Source organism: Saccopteryx bilineata, chromosome 9 (genome assembly GCF_036850765.1).
Source record: "Saccopteryx bilineata isolate mSacBil1 chromosome 9, mSacBil1_pri_phased_curated, whole genome shotgun sequence".
NCBI lineage: Eukaryota > Metazoa > Chordata > Mammalia > Chiroptera > Emballonuridae > Saccopteryx > Saccopteryx bilineata.
The window spans coordinates 24,382,151-24,398,008 of NC_089498.1; the positions used below are offsets into that span (position 1 = coordinate 24,382,151).

The 15,858-nt window shown below is 42.9% G+C and overlaps 1 protein-coding gene across 2 annotated transcripts in view; it reads right to left on the minus strand.

Annotated features, from left to right (window-relative positions):
• Window positions 1-3,085: 3,085 nt before the first annotated feature.
• Window positions 3,086-15,858, minus strand: part of RFWD3 (ring finger and WD repeat domain 3) — a 45,212-nt gene continuing 32,439 nt past the window's right edge. For both annotated transcript variants that reach the window (XM_066242882.1, XM_066242881.1), the window contains exons 9-13: window positions 14,778-14,928; window positions 13,504-13,680; window positions 9,373-9,587; window positions 7,951-8,162; window positions 3,086-5,232 (exon numbers count right to left, since the gene is read on the minus strand). In XM_066242882.1, coding sequence (XP_066098979.1) covers window positions 5,089-5,232; window positions 7,951-8,162; window positions 9,373-9,587; window positions 13,504-13,680; window positions 14,778-14,928 — 899 coding nt within the window. In that variant the 3' untranslated portion in view covers window positions 3,086-5,088. The remainder of the gene's footprint in view (window positions 5,233-7,950; window positions 8,163-9,372; window positions 9,588-13,503; window positions 13,681-14,777; window positions 14,929-15,858) is intronic.

The window sequence follows — 15,858 nt, forward strand, 5'->3', positions numbered from 1 at the left end:
TGGCCCAGTGGATAAAGCGTCGACCTGGAAATGCTGAGGTCGCCGGTTCAAAACCCTGGGCTTGCCTAGTCAAGGCACATATGGGAGTTGATGCTTCCTGCTCCTCCCCCCTTCTCTCTCTCTCCCCTCTCTATAATGAATAAAATCTTTAAAAAATAAAAATTAAAAAATACTACAGGAATGTGTAAGTATAAAGCTAATAAAAGAAAAAGAAATACGAGTGAAAAGCTCTTGATCCCCCCCCCCCAAAAAAAAGGCAAAATGGGTGAAAATAAAGTGACAAAGAACACACAGGAGAAACAGAAAATTGCATTAGGTTTTGTTTTTTGGGGGTGTTTTTTTTTTTAAAGATTTTTATTTATTTATTTTACAGAGAGAGGAGGAAGGGGATGCGAGAAATAGCTGCTTCCCTCTGGCTCTTCATTGGTTGTTTTGTCGTGTGTGCCTTGACTGGGCAAGCCCAGGGTTTCGAACTGGAGACCTCAGCATTTCAGGTCAGTGCTCTATCCACTGCACCACCACAGGTCAGCCTGCATTAAGTTTTATTTAAATTTTAAGCCGTGAAACTTAAAAGTTTAAGCCATTAAAGGGGTTTTCACCAGGAGTGTGATTTAATTGCCAAGCAAAAGCTAGAAATGGTAGTAATTAACCACCTCACAACTATACTCACAGTGCTCAGCAAGATGTTGGACACAAAGGCAATCAATGAAGACCTACTGCTCCTCCCACTGCTGAGTGGCTGACGTGTTCCTCCTTGCCTGAGGCCCTCCAGTTTGCTCTTATCCACACTCGGGCAAACAAAGTGAAGAGATGACTGGGCAGAGCACTTTCCCCATCCTCCCATATTTCTTACCATCTTTCTCATCTGAGGACTACTGCAGTTTCTAAAGTACAAGCATACTTTGCTTATCTCAAGTCTCAACATTTTGAAGCCTTCCTGGGAAATTTTACCCACTGTCAACATGTCATTATTATATTCATTTATTCAGTAATTATTTTCTAAGCACTTCCTATGTATTTTCTGCCTTCAGGATAACACATGGTTAGAAGAACCAGCCTAGACTGACTGGGTTTCATTATCTACTCCCTATTTGCCTCCTGGTGGGTTATTTTGGGTTCTGTAAGAAGCACTCTCTAGACAGGATTAGCTATGGAAGACTTATTAGGACAAAAGCCTCCCAGGAATGGGCCCGTTTTAATATCTCTGCCGTGCTCAGTCATTGGCTAGGAGCAACCCTTTGAGTGTGGCCTCAGAGTAAACACAATGGTGGATTTCAGAGCACAGTAGCTGGGACATTGGTTAATTACACTCCCCATGGTTGGACATCTGAGGCATATTTCCATGACTATTACAAGCCACCCCTTGTCCCTCACAGATTATTCTGCACTAGTAGGGTGAGCAAGCTACTCGTTTCCATGGATCTGAGAACAAGCCAGAACAGCTTCACCACCTTTTCTTCCTTTCACTTGACCTGCGATGTGCCCTGAACAGGTGGTTCTAGCCCATATGTCATGTACTCTAACTGGCCAGTGGTGTTCCCAGCTTCAGCATCAAGAAACAGACAAATTAGGGCATGTAGAAGAGTACAAATAGTTGCAATAATGTGCATGACTGTGTGCTTTATTTTCACTTTAAATGTAATTGTAAGGAATTAGCCCAAGCTAATCTGTAGACAGGTATCAAAAACTGAAAGAGATCTTTCACCCAGGTTTCCCAATTCCTACTTAGCTGTCAGTAATGTAAAGTAAAAAATGGGGAAAAACAACCCCCCCAAAAAAGGGGGGGGGAACTAGGATATGTAAAATTTAATTAAATACTTCCTAAAATTTTCTCTTAATAGGACTTTTAACTTGTTTCTTGCCATGTAAATTATGAGTAACAATACTTGTTCTACATGGTTGCTTAAAAATCAATATATTGGGAAGCAGCTTTGTAAAATATAAACAGAAGTTGACAATTAAAGGACAGGACACACAAACATCTATGTTTAGAATTTCACTTATAGTCAATCACTGACATGGGAAACAAAAATACAGTGAAAGAGCCCGACCAGGCGGTGGCGCAGTGGATAGAGCGTTAGACTGGGATGCAGACGACCCAGGTTCGAGACCCCGAGGTCACCAGCTTGAGTGCAGGTTCATCTGGTTTGAGCAAAGCTCACCAGCTTGGACCCAAGGTCACTGGTTTGAGCAAGGGGTTCCTTGGTCTGCTGTAGCCCCTGGTCAAGGCACATATGAGAAAGCAATCAATGTCACAATGCGCAACGAAAAACTAATGATTGATGCTTCTCATCTCTCTCCGTTTCTGTCTGTCCCTATCTATCCATCTGACTGTCTCTGTAAAAAAAAAACAACCAAAAAAAAAAAAAAAAAAAAAAAAACCCAGTGGAAGAGAAGATAATAAAATTGGGTTTTCTTGGTAATTTGGAGTTTACTTCTAACTCAGGACCTCTGTTGGAAGACCAGGCCCCATGACAACAGTAAACTTTAACTATGGATTTAGTCCTCCTGGATTCGAGTATCTTCCATTTACCATTCAGCTTAAAGGCATTTCCAGCCTTTGCAGTCTACTCCCTGAACACTATCATTTACTGCAATATAAATTCCTGAACAGAACAAAGAAACTGAGGCAAGCAGCCAGAACTGTGCTGAGCAGGAACCCAGGAGCCCACACTTGCCCAGTGCTGACACCATCAGAAGAGCTGCCAAAGATGAAAAGAAACAAAGGTTAAGTCCTCTCCTCTTCTGCATCCTCCCACAGTAGTCTCCCGGACTCAAAGAAACAGGAAGTTAGCAGACAAAGTCTTACAATGTAATTTGCAGGATTTAGACTTAGATTGCAGAATAAACAAATGACCAGTGAAGGGGGTTCTTAAGAGGCAAACGTACAGTTTTCCCATTAGCAACAATAAAATAGAACTACTAGCTAAAGCTTCAACCACCTCCTCAATTTAAATAAGATGTTTACTTCAAATCAAGGGTAACTGTGTAGCTCAGATATAATACTACATGAAATGGAGAAATCTACCAGGCTGAGATTAATCTCTAGCAGTCAAAGAGACAAAAGACACCAGAAGCTGTTAAACAGGGCAAATTCTTTATTTTCATAACATTAAAATACAAAACACAAACAATAAGAAGAAATCCCATTGCTCTGTTTTCAAAGCAGATAGAAGAATATATACAAAATATTTTGAGTTTACTTAACTCTAAATGCTCAAGTGGAAAAACAACTTTAGAGACAGGAATAAAAAGATATGGTAGGGCAGAGCCTGGGTCTACAAATGCAATCTCTTGCCAGATGTGTGTATGTATGGGGTGTGTGTATGTGTGGCTAAGAGTGAAGTTTTTTTCCTTTGGAGAAATCAGTCACAATTCCATGAATTTGTTTCTAAAACATACAAATTTACTGGAGGAACGCAAGGATTGGCAAGAGACTCACCCAACTTCCCTGGTAATAAGTCCCTTGGTTTCCTATGCTTAGGCATATCAACCAGCATCCTTTGAGTGTACTTCAAGGCTAGTCAAATCCTAACCCTGCCAGCCAGAGTCTGACCATCTGCATCCCTCTCTGTGATAATCTACTGAAACCACATGTGCTCTGCTTTTTAATTCAAACCCCATTCTGCCTCTGATGCTCGAGGCCTGAGCAATTAATCATCAATATACCAAAAGGAATATCTCCTCTGAGAAAAGGGGGCTCTTTTCCAGGTCCTGGAAACGGTTTTTTGAAAAATATTCTAAAATAGAAGGAAACCACTCTTTAAAAGGCACAAGTGGAACTTAGAACTCTGGGGAAATCTACTGCAATAACCCCTTGCTGGTGACAAACACTGGAAATGGCTCAGGAGTTGACAGGTCAAGAATGGTTTTAAAATAAAAATAACATTTCTTCAACAATTATTTAAGAAAACCACACTCCTGAGGCCTCTACTGGAGAAAAGTACAGAGCAATCCACAGCTCTCCAACCACTATTATCTTCTTGAGAATAACCACTTTATTAAAACTCTTTGAAAAGATCAGAAAGGGAGGCAAGTCAAAGGAACTTGGAATCAAACATCATTTTCACATGGGGAAGGCTTTACATGCTGAAGAACAGCTCTCACTCTGAAGAGGTGTCTTTATTCAGATGAGAACACTTTCAGAATAGAAGACAGCCCTTCTTCTCTTTTCAGCAGCAGTCTGAGCAGCTTCTCTTTTGCAAGTCTCATTTCGGTAGCCCACTGCCCTGATGTTGTTACTAGGAAATTCAAGTAAGAGCTTTAACATATTGCTCATCTTTTCCTAGTGAGAGGGAAAGGAATGGTCTTCAAAGCATTAGAGATCCTAGGCTGGCTAGAAAAAAGTGTCTTCCTCACTCCTCAAACTGGTCTCCTTCCTTGGCTCACAATGCAATGAACTTAGTGCACTCAACATTAGCAAAACTGTCTATAGCACATCAGCTGCCTCTATCAGGAGGCTTGCCAATATCCTAGCACTGCACAACTGGAACATAACTGGGGCTGCCACAAAGTAGATCAGAGGTGCTCTACCACACATGCCTGTGGGGATGAGACCAAACTACTAAAAGGTTGTCAGCCCACAAGGTGAGAAATAGATCCCCCGCCAACACACAAGGTTCTCTAGTGCCCTCTTGTGTTCAACTGAAGACTTCATCAAGCAGCATCCAATAGTTAAGAGTCCCATCAGGGACATAAACACTCTCAATCCAAATAGCCCTGTGACAAGAGACTCAAGCAGGTCTTAGACAATGGTTGGTGCACATTCATATCCTAAATGACTGCTGGGAGGATATTCTCTGTGGTCCAGCAGACGACCTAAATGGAAGTATAGTCTCAACAAAGACTCATGAAGGCTTTAACCCAAGAAATGAGTAACAGTCACTTATTTTGACAGACACAGCAAATACACAATCTGTAGTGTTTCAGGGACCTGGAGTTTTAGAATCATACTAATCCAAAGTAACCACGTTCTCAATAGTTCTAGGCCACAGACAATAAGCAGGGATCTTGCTCAAAACTGTTAGGTGCTAGCAAACAACATTTAACATTAAATAGTGGCATGCTTTGTAAATTTCAAGACTGTAGTCACTCCCACTTATAAATCTGGACCGTCTTCTCTGTTAAGGTAGCCAAGTAGCTGCTCTGGTTCACCTCAAATGGGCAGATGTCCAAGACAGGCTGATCAGCTGGCAGGTTCTGCAGCAAGGAGCCACTGCCAGCATCCCACAGCTAAAGACAAAGACAAAAGGTAAAAAGTCATTCAGTTCAGCTGGGGCCTTGCTTTCTTTCTCATCAACTTTGAAAGAGATGCAGAGAGAGCACTGCCTGGGGAGCAAAGCCCCTGTCATAACACTGCATAAAATCAGCACACCTGACATATGGCCTCACCTAATGTAGTCAATGATCAGTTTACCTGTGGATAGATCTGAAAACAAAGCCCAGCTAGCATTTGTCCTTTCAATCTATGTGCTGGGTAGTCTTCTAAGGATGGAAGGGACACTATGACAAAGTACCTGTCCCTGGCTTTATGAAACCTATGCTTTTTCTTTTAAAAACTTTTTATGGAGGAAGGAAGGAAGGAAGGAAGGAAGGAAGGAAGGAAGGAAGGAAGGAAGGAAGGAAGGGGGAGGGAGGGAGGAAAGGAGAGAAGGAGGAAAGAAAATAAAAGTCAGAAAAGAAGAAAGGGAAAAAATAAATAAAAATAAAAAATAAAAAAAAAATAGAAACTTTTTATGGAAAATATTAAAGCCTGACCAGGCGGTGGCGCAGTGGATAGAGCGTCGGACTGGAATGCAGAGGACCCAGGTTTGAGACCCCGAGGTCACCAGCTTGAGTGAGGGCTCATCTGGTTTGAGCAAGGCTCACCAGCTTGAGCTCAAGGTTGCTGGCTTAAGCAAGGGGTCACTTGGTCTGCTGTAGCCCCCCCCCCCCGTCAAGGCACATATGAAAAAGCAATCAATCAACTAAGGTGCTGCAATGCAGAATTGATGCTTCTCATCTCTCTCCCTTCCTGTCTGTCTGTTCCTGTCTGTCCTTCTCTCTGTCTCTGTCAAAAAAAAAAAAATTAAAGTATTAAAAAGGAGAACAGTACAATGAGCGAACCATTACCCAGCTGATTAAAGTCTTACTACATCTGCTTTATCAACTCTATTTTTTTTATTTATTTATTTTTTACAGAGACAGAGAGTGAGTCAGAGAGAGAGGGACAGACAGGGACAGACAGACAGGAACAGAGAGAGATGAGAAGCATCAATCATCAGTTTTTCATTGGCATACCTTAGTTTTCATTGATTGCTTTCTCATATGTGCCCTGACCGTGGGCCTTCAGTAGACCGAGTAACCCCTTGCTGGAGCCAGCGACCTTGGGTTCAAGCTGATGAGCCTTTGCTCAAACCAGGTGAGCCCTCACTCAAGCCGGCGACCTCGGGGTCTTGAACCTGGGTCCTCTGCATTCTAGTCCGACGCTCTATCCACTGTGCCATCGCCTGGTCAGGTTCAACTCTATTTTTTCTTTACTTAAGTAAGGCTTGAATTAAGGTTCAAGGACATCTCATAAAAGGTGCCTTGTGCTTCATATTGTCTTACATTAGGAGACAAAAATGACTGGCCCGGTAACTCAGTTGGTTAGAGCGTCGTCTCAATTAGCCAAAGTTGCAGGTTTGATCCCCAGTCAGAGCACATACAATCAACCAGTGAATGAATAAGTAAATGGAACAACAAATTTATATTTCTCTCTATCTCCTTCTTCTTCTCTCTCTCCCCTAAGTGCCTTGACTGGGCAAGCCCAGGGTTTCAAACTGGTAACCTCAGAGTTTCAGGTCGACGCTTTATCCACCGCACCACCACAGGACAGGTCATAAGTTAAATTTTTTTAAAAGGCAAATTATTTCACCTGACCTGTGGTGGCGCAGTGGATGGAGCGTCACCCTGGAATGCTGAGGTCGCCAGTTTGAAACCCCGGGCTTGCCTGGTCAAGGCACATGTGGGAGTTGATGCTTCCAGCTCCTCCCCCTGTTCTCTCTTTTTTTTTCTCTCTCTCTCTCCCTGCTCTCTAATAAAAATGAATTTTAAAAAAAGGCAAATTATTTCTGGTAAGCCCACTTACATGTTCAGGTAGTAACAGGCTGACCCCTCTATTGTGAAATTCCCCACCAATTTTTCACCTACTGGTTTCACCCAGAATTAATAAAATAGAAGCCTGAATCATTATTTTATAGAGGTTGACCCCTTCATTGTGAAATTCCCCACCAATTTTTCATCTACTGGTTTCACCCAGAATTGATAAAACCAAAGCCTGAAACATTATTTTATAGAGATTTCAGTAGTGTGTTCATTTTTTTTTTTTTTTATAGAGACAGAGAGTGAGTCAGAGAGAGGGATAGACAGGGACAGACAGACAGGAAAGGAGAGAGATGAGAAGCATCAATCATCAGTTTTTCGTTGTAACACCTTAGTTGTTCATTGATTGCTTTCTCATATGTGCCTTGACCGCAGGCCTTCAGCAGACCAAGTAACCCCTTGCTGGAGCCAGCAATCTTGGGCTCAAGCTGGTGGAATGTTTGCTCAAACCAGATGAGCCCGTGCTCAAGTTGGTGACCCCGGGGTCTCGAACCTGGGTCCTCTGCATCCCAGTCCGACGCTCTATCCACTGCACCACCGCCCGGTCAGGCAGTGTCTTCATTTTTAAGGTTCAAAGTACGGTCCCATGGAACACTTGAGCTTATGTAAAAAGAATGAAGTGAATCTACAGATAATGAAATGGAAAGATACCCAAGATAGGATGTTAAATGGTAAAAGAGCAAACCATAGAACAGCATGTAAAGTGAGACTTGTGTAAAAAGGAAAGTAAGCAGATACACCTACATACACATATGCAGATGTGTAACCATAAAGCAAAATTTTGGCTTTCTGCCTTATACATTTCTGTATAAAAAAGAATTGGCTCACCAGGGCAGAATGTGATGCCTCATCTCCAGTACACACCAGGAGGCTATCATTCTTCTCTGGATTTTGGAAAACAGCATTTTTGGTCAGTAGTGTCCAAGTGTGCCCTGCAAGGAATGTCTGAACAGGATGGCAGGAGCAGACTGGCTCTCCAGAGTCATCCAGCTTGTAGGACATCTCCATCAGCACACTTCGTAAGGTACTGTTATTTTTATCTACGGGACAGAAAAATGTGTTGCGCTCCATGGAGATGGTCCAAAGAAATTAACCAAGTACCTCAGACACTTACAACCTAGTTGAGTAGAAATGCCACAATTTATTAAACCATCAAGAATAGCTATAAAGCAAACATAATAACAAGAGCAAAATAATACAGCACAAACGGAACTCAGAACCCTAGTCTAAGATGAAGCAAGTTATCTACAATAGGTTTTGTGTATGAGGGAAACAACCTGAGAATGAGCTAGCCTTTGAAGTAAAATCACTGTATCCTGCCAGATCTCTGCTTGGGTTTGTATCTTTCATAACAGTTCTGACTACATTATTCCCCCTTACCTGAGAGGACCCTAGTAGCCCCAGAACTGTACATTTTTATAAAATGTAAGTGTGCTACTATAGAAGGAGAAACATATGTGCAGTTCTGCTGGGAGGCAAACGAAACAGAAGCCCCAAGTTTTCTATACATAGCCAATAAGTCTTGGAGACAGAGGACCTGAGATGACTATGAACTGAAAGGGTCAGAAGATTCTACTGAGGCAACTTCTCAACTCAAACAAAAATTTAAATGATTAAATCTACCCAAACTAGCAAGTATGGCACTTTAATTACTACCTCTGATGAAACATCTACCTGACCATCAGTATAGCTCCATCAAAATGTAGATTCCTATCTTTCAGGCTATAAAAAACCTATAAATTTAAGCATAGTTGTTCTGGGGGCCGTGAGAGGTTCAGCTAGGTAGGCCCACACAACCATGGTTGTCCATCCACTCTCCACTTAACTTTGTTGGGCCCAAGTAAGAAGGAAGAGCTAATAATGTCCTAGTCTGGACCCTACATGGCTGCCTTCATCTGGGCCTTTCTTTTAAGTGAAGTGAGGGGCAGGCGGAAGACATGAAACTGATCTGAGGGTGGCTCAACGGCCTCAAAAAGCAGGCCTCCTCATTGCATTACTGTGTTAAGTCATAGTAAAGTGGCTAATTTACTTCCAGAAAGTACCTGGCAGAACCTGTCCTCGATCACACAAGTGTGGAGCAGGAAGGCAGGCTCTATGCGGAAACTTGGGACCATCATCCTCACCGTATTAGTCTTTGAGAGGCTTACCAGTAGTATTACGAAAGGTAGAGAGAACTCTCCTCTCCTCTCTTCCACAAATGTGCTACTAAACAAGTCACAGGAAGTCCCAAGAGGGCATCTCAACACTCACCAGGCCTATAGGTTACAAGACAGTGTCGGGTGCTGCTTTCTGTCTGAAAGTCTATGCAGCTCCCTGGTTCCAGGGGCATCACATGAGGCTTATAAGAAGAGTCCGTTTTTAGCTCCCAGAAGGAAGCATTCTCCAGGGTTCCAGCCAACACTCCACCATATGGAAATACAGCTGATGCAGCTCTGGGCATGTATGACAGGGACACCAGCGGGCATCTGAAGAGAAAGAAAGGAAACCAATGCCTCGTATTCTAATACTTGGACTAGTCCAGATCCCACTACCAGAAGCCCTCCCTCAAGCACATTTTTACCTGTAATGTGTTAAAAACCTCTGTGAGTCACTACTCCCTGACAGCTGATAAAAACTACCAGTCCAGGCCCTGGCTGGTTGGCTCAGCGGTAGAGCGTCAGCCTGGCGTGTGGGGGACCCGGGTTCGATTCCCAGCCAGGGCACATAGAAAAAGTGCCCATTTGCTTCTCCACCCCCCCTTCCTCTCTGTCTCTCTCTTCCCGTCCTGCAGCGAGGCTCCATTGGAGCAAAGATGGCCCAGGTGCTGGGGATGGCTCTTTGGCCTCTGCCCCAGGCGCTAGAGTGGCTCTGGTCACGGCAGAGCGAAGCCCCAGAGGGGCAGGTCATCGCCCCCTGGTGGGCAGAGCCTCGCCCCTGGTGGGCGTGCCGGGTGGATCCTGGTCGGGTGCATGCGGGAGTCTGTCTGACTGTCTCTCCCCGTTTCCAGCTTCAGAAAAAGAAAAAAACAAAAAACAAAAAAACTACCAGTCCACTCTAGAAATAAAAGGACATATATATAATATTCTATACCCAGTTTCAGAAGACACCACATGCTCTAAAGGCAATGAAAAAAAAAAATGAACTAAGAAATTAAATAGTATAAGATCACAATTACAAGACTAGTACGAACTTCTAGAAACAGAATTAATCACATACATAAGAAAAATTAGAAGTTACACTAATTATACACCTAAATAAAATAAAGCTTCCGTCTGACCAGGCGGTGGCGCAGTGGATAGAACATTGAACTGGGATGCCGAGGACCCAGGTTCGAGACCCCGAGGTCGCCAGCTTGAGCGCGGGCTCATCTGGTTTGAGCAAAAACCTCACCAGCTTGTATCCAGGGTCACTGGCTCAAGCAAAGGGTTACTAGGTCTACTGAAGGCCTGCAGTCAAGGCACATATGAAAAAGCAATCAATGAACAACTAGGGTGTCGCAATGCGGAACAAATAACTAATGATTGATGCTCCTCATTTTTCCATTCCTATCTGTCCCTGTCTATCCCTCTCTCTGACTCTCTCTGTAAAAAATAAAAGAAATAAAAAAATAAAGCTTCCAAGCTATAATTGACAGACCCTAAGTTAAAATATAGCCTAAAGCAACATTTTAATTCATAAACAGGATAGTTTTTCTCTTTTTTTTAAACAGAGACAGAGAGTCAGACAGAGGGATAGATAGGGACAGACAGGAACAGAGAGAGCTGAGAAGAATCAATCGTTAGTTTTTCGTTGCGACACCTGAGTTGTTCATTGATTGCTTTCTCATATGTGCCTTAACCGTGGGCCTTCAGCAAACCAAATAACCCCTTGCTTGAGCCAGCGACCTTGGGTCCAAGCTGGTGAGCTTTGCTCAAACCAGATGAGCCCGCACTCAAGCTGGCGACCTCAGGTCTCGAACCTGATCCTCCGCATCCCAGTCCGACGCTCTATCTACTGTGCCACCACCTGGTCAGGCAACAGAATAGTTTCTTTAGAGATTTTCTAAATCTCTTTTTGCAAGCATATAACCAGGACTATGCCAAAAATTATCTCAGAAATATTAGCCTACAGACTATTTTCCTATGAACTCGTTTCTGCTAAAGTTACCACAAAGTGATCACTTTGCCTACCTTATTTCATTTCCCTGTCACAATGAAGCTAACTAAAGCAAACTAAAAGAAGAATAAACAATACACATATTCTTTCCTTGCTATTTGCTGCATTTTATTGCTTACTCTAGGCAGGTTTCTCTAAATCAATGGCATTTGCCTTCTCTGCCTAAATTCATAATTGTATATAAGTTTACATGAATCGTCTTCAGGCCACATCACTGAAGCATAATTCTACTTCATCCAAATGAAAACCCCAAAGTACTGAACCTAGGTTTCAGTAAATAATTATTACTGTAGGGACATCTTTATATTTAGATCCTGCTACCCTCTTTTCATATACATATGTTCAAATTAGAAGTAAAAATTCTCTCTTAGGAAATTTCTTATTTTAGCTTAGGTCACAAACCCTACTCTCTTCTTGAGAACTTTAATGCCTCCAGGAGAGTATTATGCTCAAACGGTACTCAACACATTCTGAAGAGCCACAGTGGTACTGGTGACAACCTACCCTCAAAACCTGAGCTGACTTCACAAACCTGCCAACTCTCTAACTAGATTATAAAGGATAAATCATAGTACTATGAAGCTTTAGACCAAGCTGGTTTAGCTATAGATTAGGGAAGGTTTTTAAAAAATTTTTATTCATTTTAGAGAGGCAGTGGTAGGGGAGAGGGGGAGAAAGAGATAAGAAAGAAAAAAGGGGGTGAGGAGCAGGAAGCATCAACTCCCACATGTGCCTTGAGCAGGCAAGCCTCGGGTTTTTTTTTTGTTTTTTTTTTTTTAGAGGCAGAGATAGACAGGGACAGACAGGAACAGAGAGAGATGAGAAGCATCAATCATCAGTTTCTCGTTGCGCCTTGCGACTTCTTAGTTGTTCATTGATTGCTTTCTCACACGTGCCTTGACCACGGGCCTTCAGCAGACCGAGTAACCCCCTGCTGGAGCCAGCGACCTTGGGTCCAAGCTGGCGAGCTCTTTGCTCAAGCCAGATGAGCCCGCGCGCGACCTCTGGGGTCTCGAACCTGGGTACTTCCGCATCCCAGTCCGACGCTCTATCCACTGCGCCACCGCCTGGTCAGGCAAGCCTCGGGTTTTGAACCAGTGAGCTCAGCATTCTAGGTCAACACTTTATCTACTGCGCCACCACAGGTCAGGTAGATTAGGGAAGTTTTAAATCACTTTTTATTGGGCTACCTTTCACTGGTTTCTTCCTGTGTGTTAGACTTGTGGCTATAAAGGCAAGTATGTGCTAACCATATTTTACATATGAAATTACAATACACCAAGATCACACAGCTCATATGTAGTGAAGCTGGGTGTTGAATGTAGACCTGAGTTTATTTTGCCAATTTGGGTGATGAGTGATTCTGTGAACCTGGTTATACTTGGTATCAGAGCTTTCAACCACATGAAATATCATGAACACAATCTCTTAAGGGTCATACTGGGGTTTTTTTTTGTTTTTTTAGAGAGACAGACAGGAACGGAGAGATGAGAAGCATCAACTCATAGTTGCATCACTTTAGCTGTTCATTGACTGCTTTCTCATACATGCTTTGACAGGGGAGGGCTCTCCAGATAAGCCAGTGACCCCTTGCTCAAGCCAACGATCTTAGGCTTCAAGCCAGTGACCTTTGGACTCAAGACAGAGACCATGAGGTCATGTCTATGATCCCATGCTCAAGCCAGCGACTCTATACTCAAGCTGGTGAGCCTGCACTCAAGCTGATGACCTTGGGGTTTTTAACCTGGGTCCTCAGTGTCCCAGGGTGACGTTTTATCTACTGTGCCACCGCCTGGTCAGGCAGGATTGTACTGATGAAGCGAGAATAGATTAGTGGATTCATAGAGGACTGCCCTCTGTGAGCAATTCTGACCAACTGTAAAACATCTTAGAAAAAGGCCTGACCTGTGGTGGCACAGTGGATAAAGCGTCGACCTGGAAATGCTGAGGTCGCCGGTTCGAAACCCTGGGCTTGCCTGGTCAAGGCACATATGGGAGTTGATGCTTCCTGCTCCTCCCCCCCTTCTCTCTCTCTCTCTGCCTCTCCCTCTCCTTTCTAAAATGAATAAAAAAATAAATAAAAAATAAAGTGAAGCAACTATGACTTGATACTTCTTGTTCTCTCCCCTCCTCTCTCTGAAAAATCAATAAAAATTAAAAAAAAAAAATTTTAGAAAGAGAAGATTAATACAGTAACTGTTCAAAAGAAAGATTCTACCTACAGGAAAAAAGTGAGTGGCTCCCTACCTTGCTTTCTGAGGTACTAATTCCTGAACATAACCATTCGTGTTTCGAAGGTCATATACCAGAACTGAACCATTGACCAGTCCAGCATAGAAATAGTTGTTTTCATCAAGACACCAGCAGCAGCTCCAGACAGCACGTCCAGCATTGTAACTATGGACCACCGCATTTGTCTCCAGGCTGTGAAGTTATAAGAGACTTTTTTACAACTATGCATTAAGCAAACCAAATATATAACAAAGATATAAAGATTACTATTTCAATGCTGATCATTAAGCATATACCCACACACCCAAACCATCTGGATTTCTAATTTCCTTTAAGGATTGCCCCGATAACTCCTTTTAATTCCAAAATATTTTTTGGGGGAGGGATATAGGCTTTTCTCTTGAGGTCTAAGGAAATAAGACTAAAAGGAACAGAGACTCAGTACATTCCCACCCTACTTCTATTATTTCCTCCATAGTTACTTATTACATAGGAGATTCTATTCCAATTAAAAATATAAGAAGAATTCACTGTAATCCAATCATCCTGAGGCAGTCATTAGTGATGCTTTGGTATTAAACCCTCTCCTCTCATTTTTTTTAACAGTACTAGGGGAAAAAAAAGAATCACAGCATATACATATATATAAAACATAATGGTCATTGAGTTTTGGGGCAAAATTAAGTTGAAGCATTCTTCAAAAGTCATAAGGCTTATTTATAAATGCTTTCACAATGTCTCTCAGATTTAGCTGCAGAAATTAAACAGGAAGCCAAATATTAGACATCTGATCAGAAGTACTTTCTAAAAGATAAAGGAACAGAGCTCAGTTTTGTTTCATGGCACTCAGAAAGCATGTGAAAGATAAAATGCAGTAACTCAGGGTTACTGATGAGAGAATTCAACATGGCACCAAAAGACAATGAGCTCCCAGTAAACATTTCTGTTAGGCAGAATGATCCAGGAATAACAATTCCTAAGCTGCTAGAGTGACTCCACGGTGTCAGGTACCAAGGCTGCTTCCATATAACCACTTTGCCATCTCAGATTGTTACTCTTACCTGCATGGTTTAAGATATATAATTCTTAAAAAATCGGACACTACACATACTGTTTTGTAACCTGCTGTGTCTTTTAAATTCAATAAACCTAGAGCTCAGAAGTCAATGCCTTAGACACCCCCAACAAGAAACCCCTAATCTAAGATGGTCATCATAACATGAATATTAATTTCCATGATATTCAACATTAAACAGCCTAGGTCCCATCTTTCTCCCCAAAGCCCTCACCACGTCAGTTTGATAGTGTTGTCTAGGGAAGCAGAGAGAAGTAAGCCTCTGGATCGACTGCTGAAAGCCAGTCCACGAATCTGTTTGCCATGCATGGGAATGTAATAGCTGCTTTTCATGTTGGCAGTACTGAACACCTTAACACCAAAGCCTGTCAAAGATAAGCGTGAGATATGTTACCAATAGTCAGCTTAGGGCAAAGCAAACTATCTTTATAAGTAGCTCCTTTGACCACCTTTCTTGACATGTAAATTCCTAGAAAAAAAGCTAATCAAAGAAAATGAAAACTCCATGGGGTTATAATTTATTATAAAAAGTATATTTCATTTCAAATATCCATAGAGCATCTGACTGGGATGCAGAGGACCCGGGTTCGTGACACCGAGGTTGCCAGCTTGAGCGCAGGCTCATCTGGTTTGAGCAAAAGGTCCACCAGCTTGAACCCAAGATCGCTGGCTCCAGCAAGGGGTTACTCGGTCTGCTGAAGGCCCGTGGTCAAGGCACATCTGAGAAAGCAATCAATGAACAACTAAGGTGTTGCAACACGCAACAAAAAACTAATGATTAGCCCTGGCCGGTTGGCTCAGTGGTAGAGCATCGGCCTGGCGTGCAGGAGTCCCGGGTTTGATTCCCGGCCAGGGCACACAGGAGAAGCGCCCATTTGCTTCTCCACCCCTCCCCCTCTCCTTCCTCTCTGTCTCTCTCTTCCCCTCCCGCAGCCGAGGCTCCACTGGAGCAAAGATGGCCCGGGCGCTGGGGATGGCTCCTTGGCCTCTGCCCCAGGCGCTAGAGTGGCTCTGGTCGCAACAGAGCGATGCCCCGGAGGGGCAGAGCGTCGCCCCCTGGTGGGCGTGCTGGGTGGATCCCGGTCGGGTGCATGCGGGAGTCTGTCTGACTGTCTCTCCCCGTTTCCAGCTTCAGAGAAATACAAAAAAACCCCCCAAAACAAACAAACTAATGATTGATGCTTCTCATCTCTCTCTGTTCCTGTCTGTCTATCCCTCTCTCTGACTCACTCTCTGTCTCTGTAAAAAAATAAATAAATAAAAAATAATAAATCTATATAAAAAAAATCCATTGA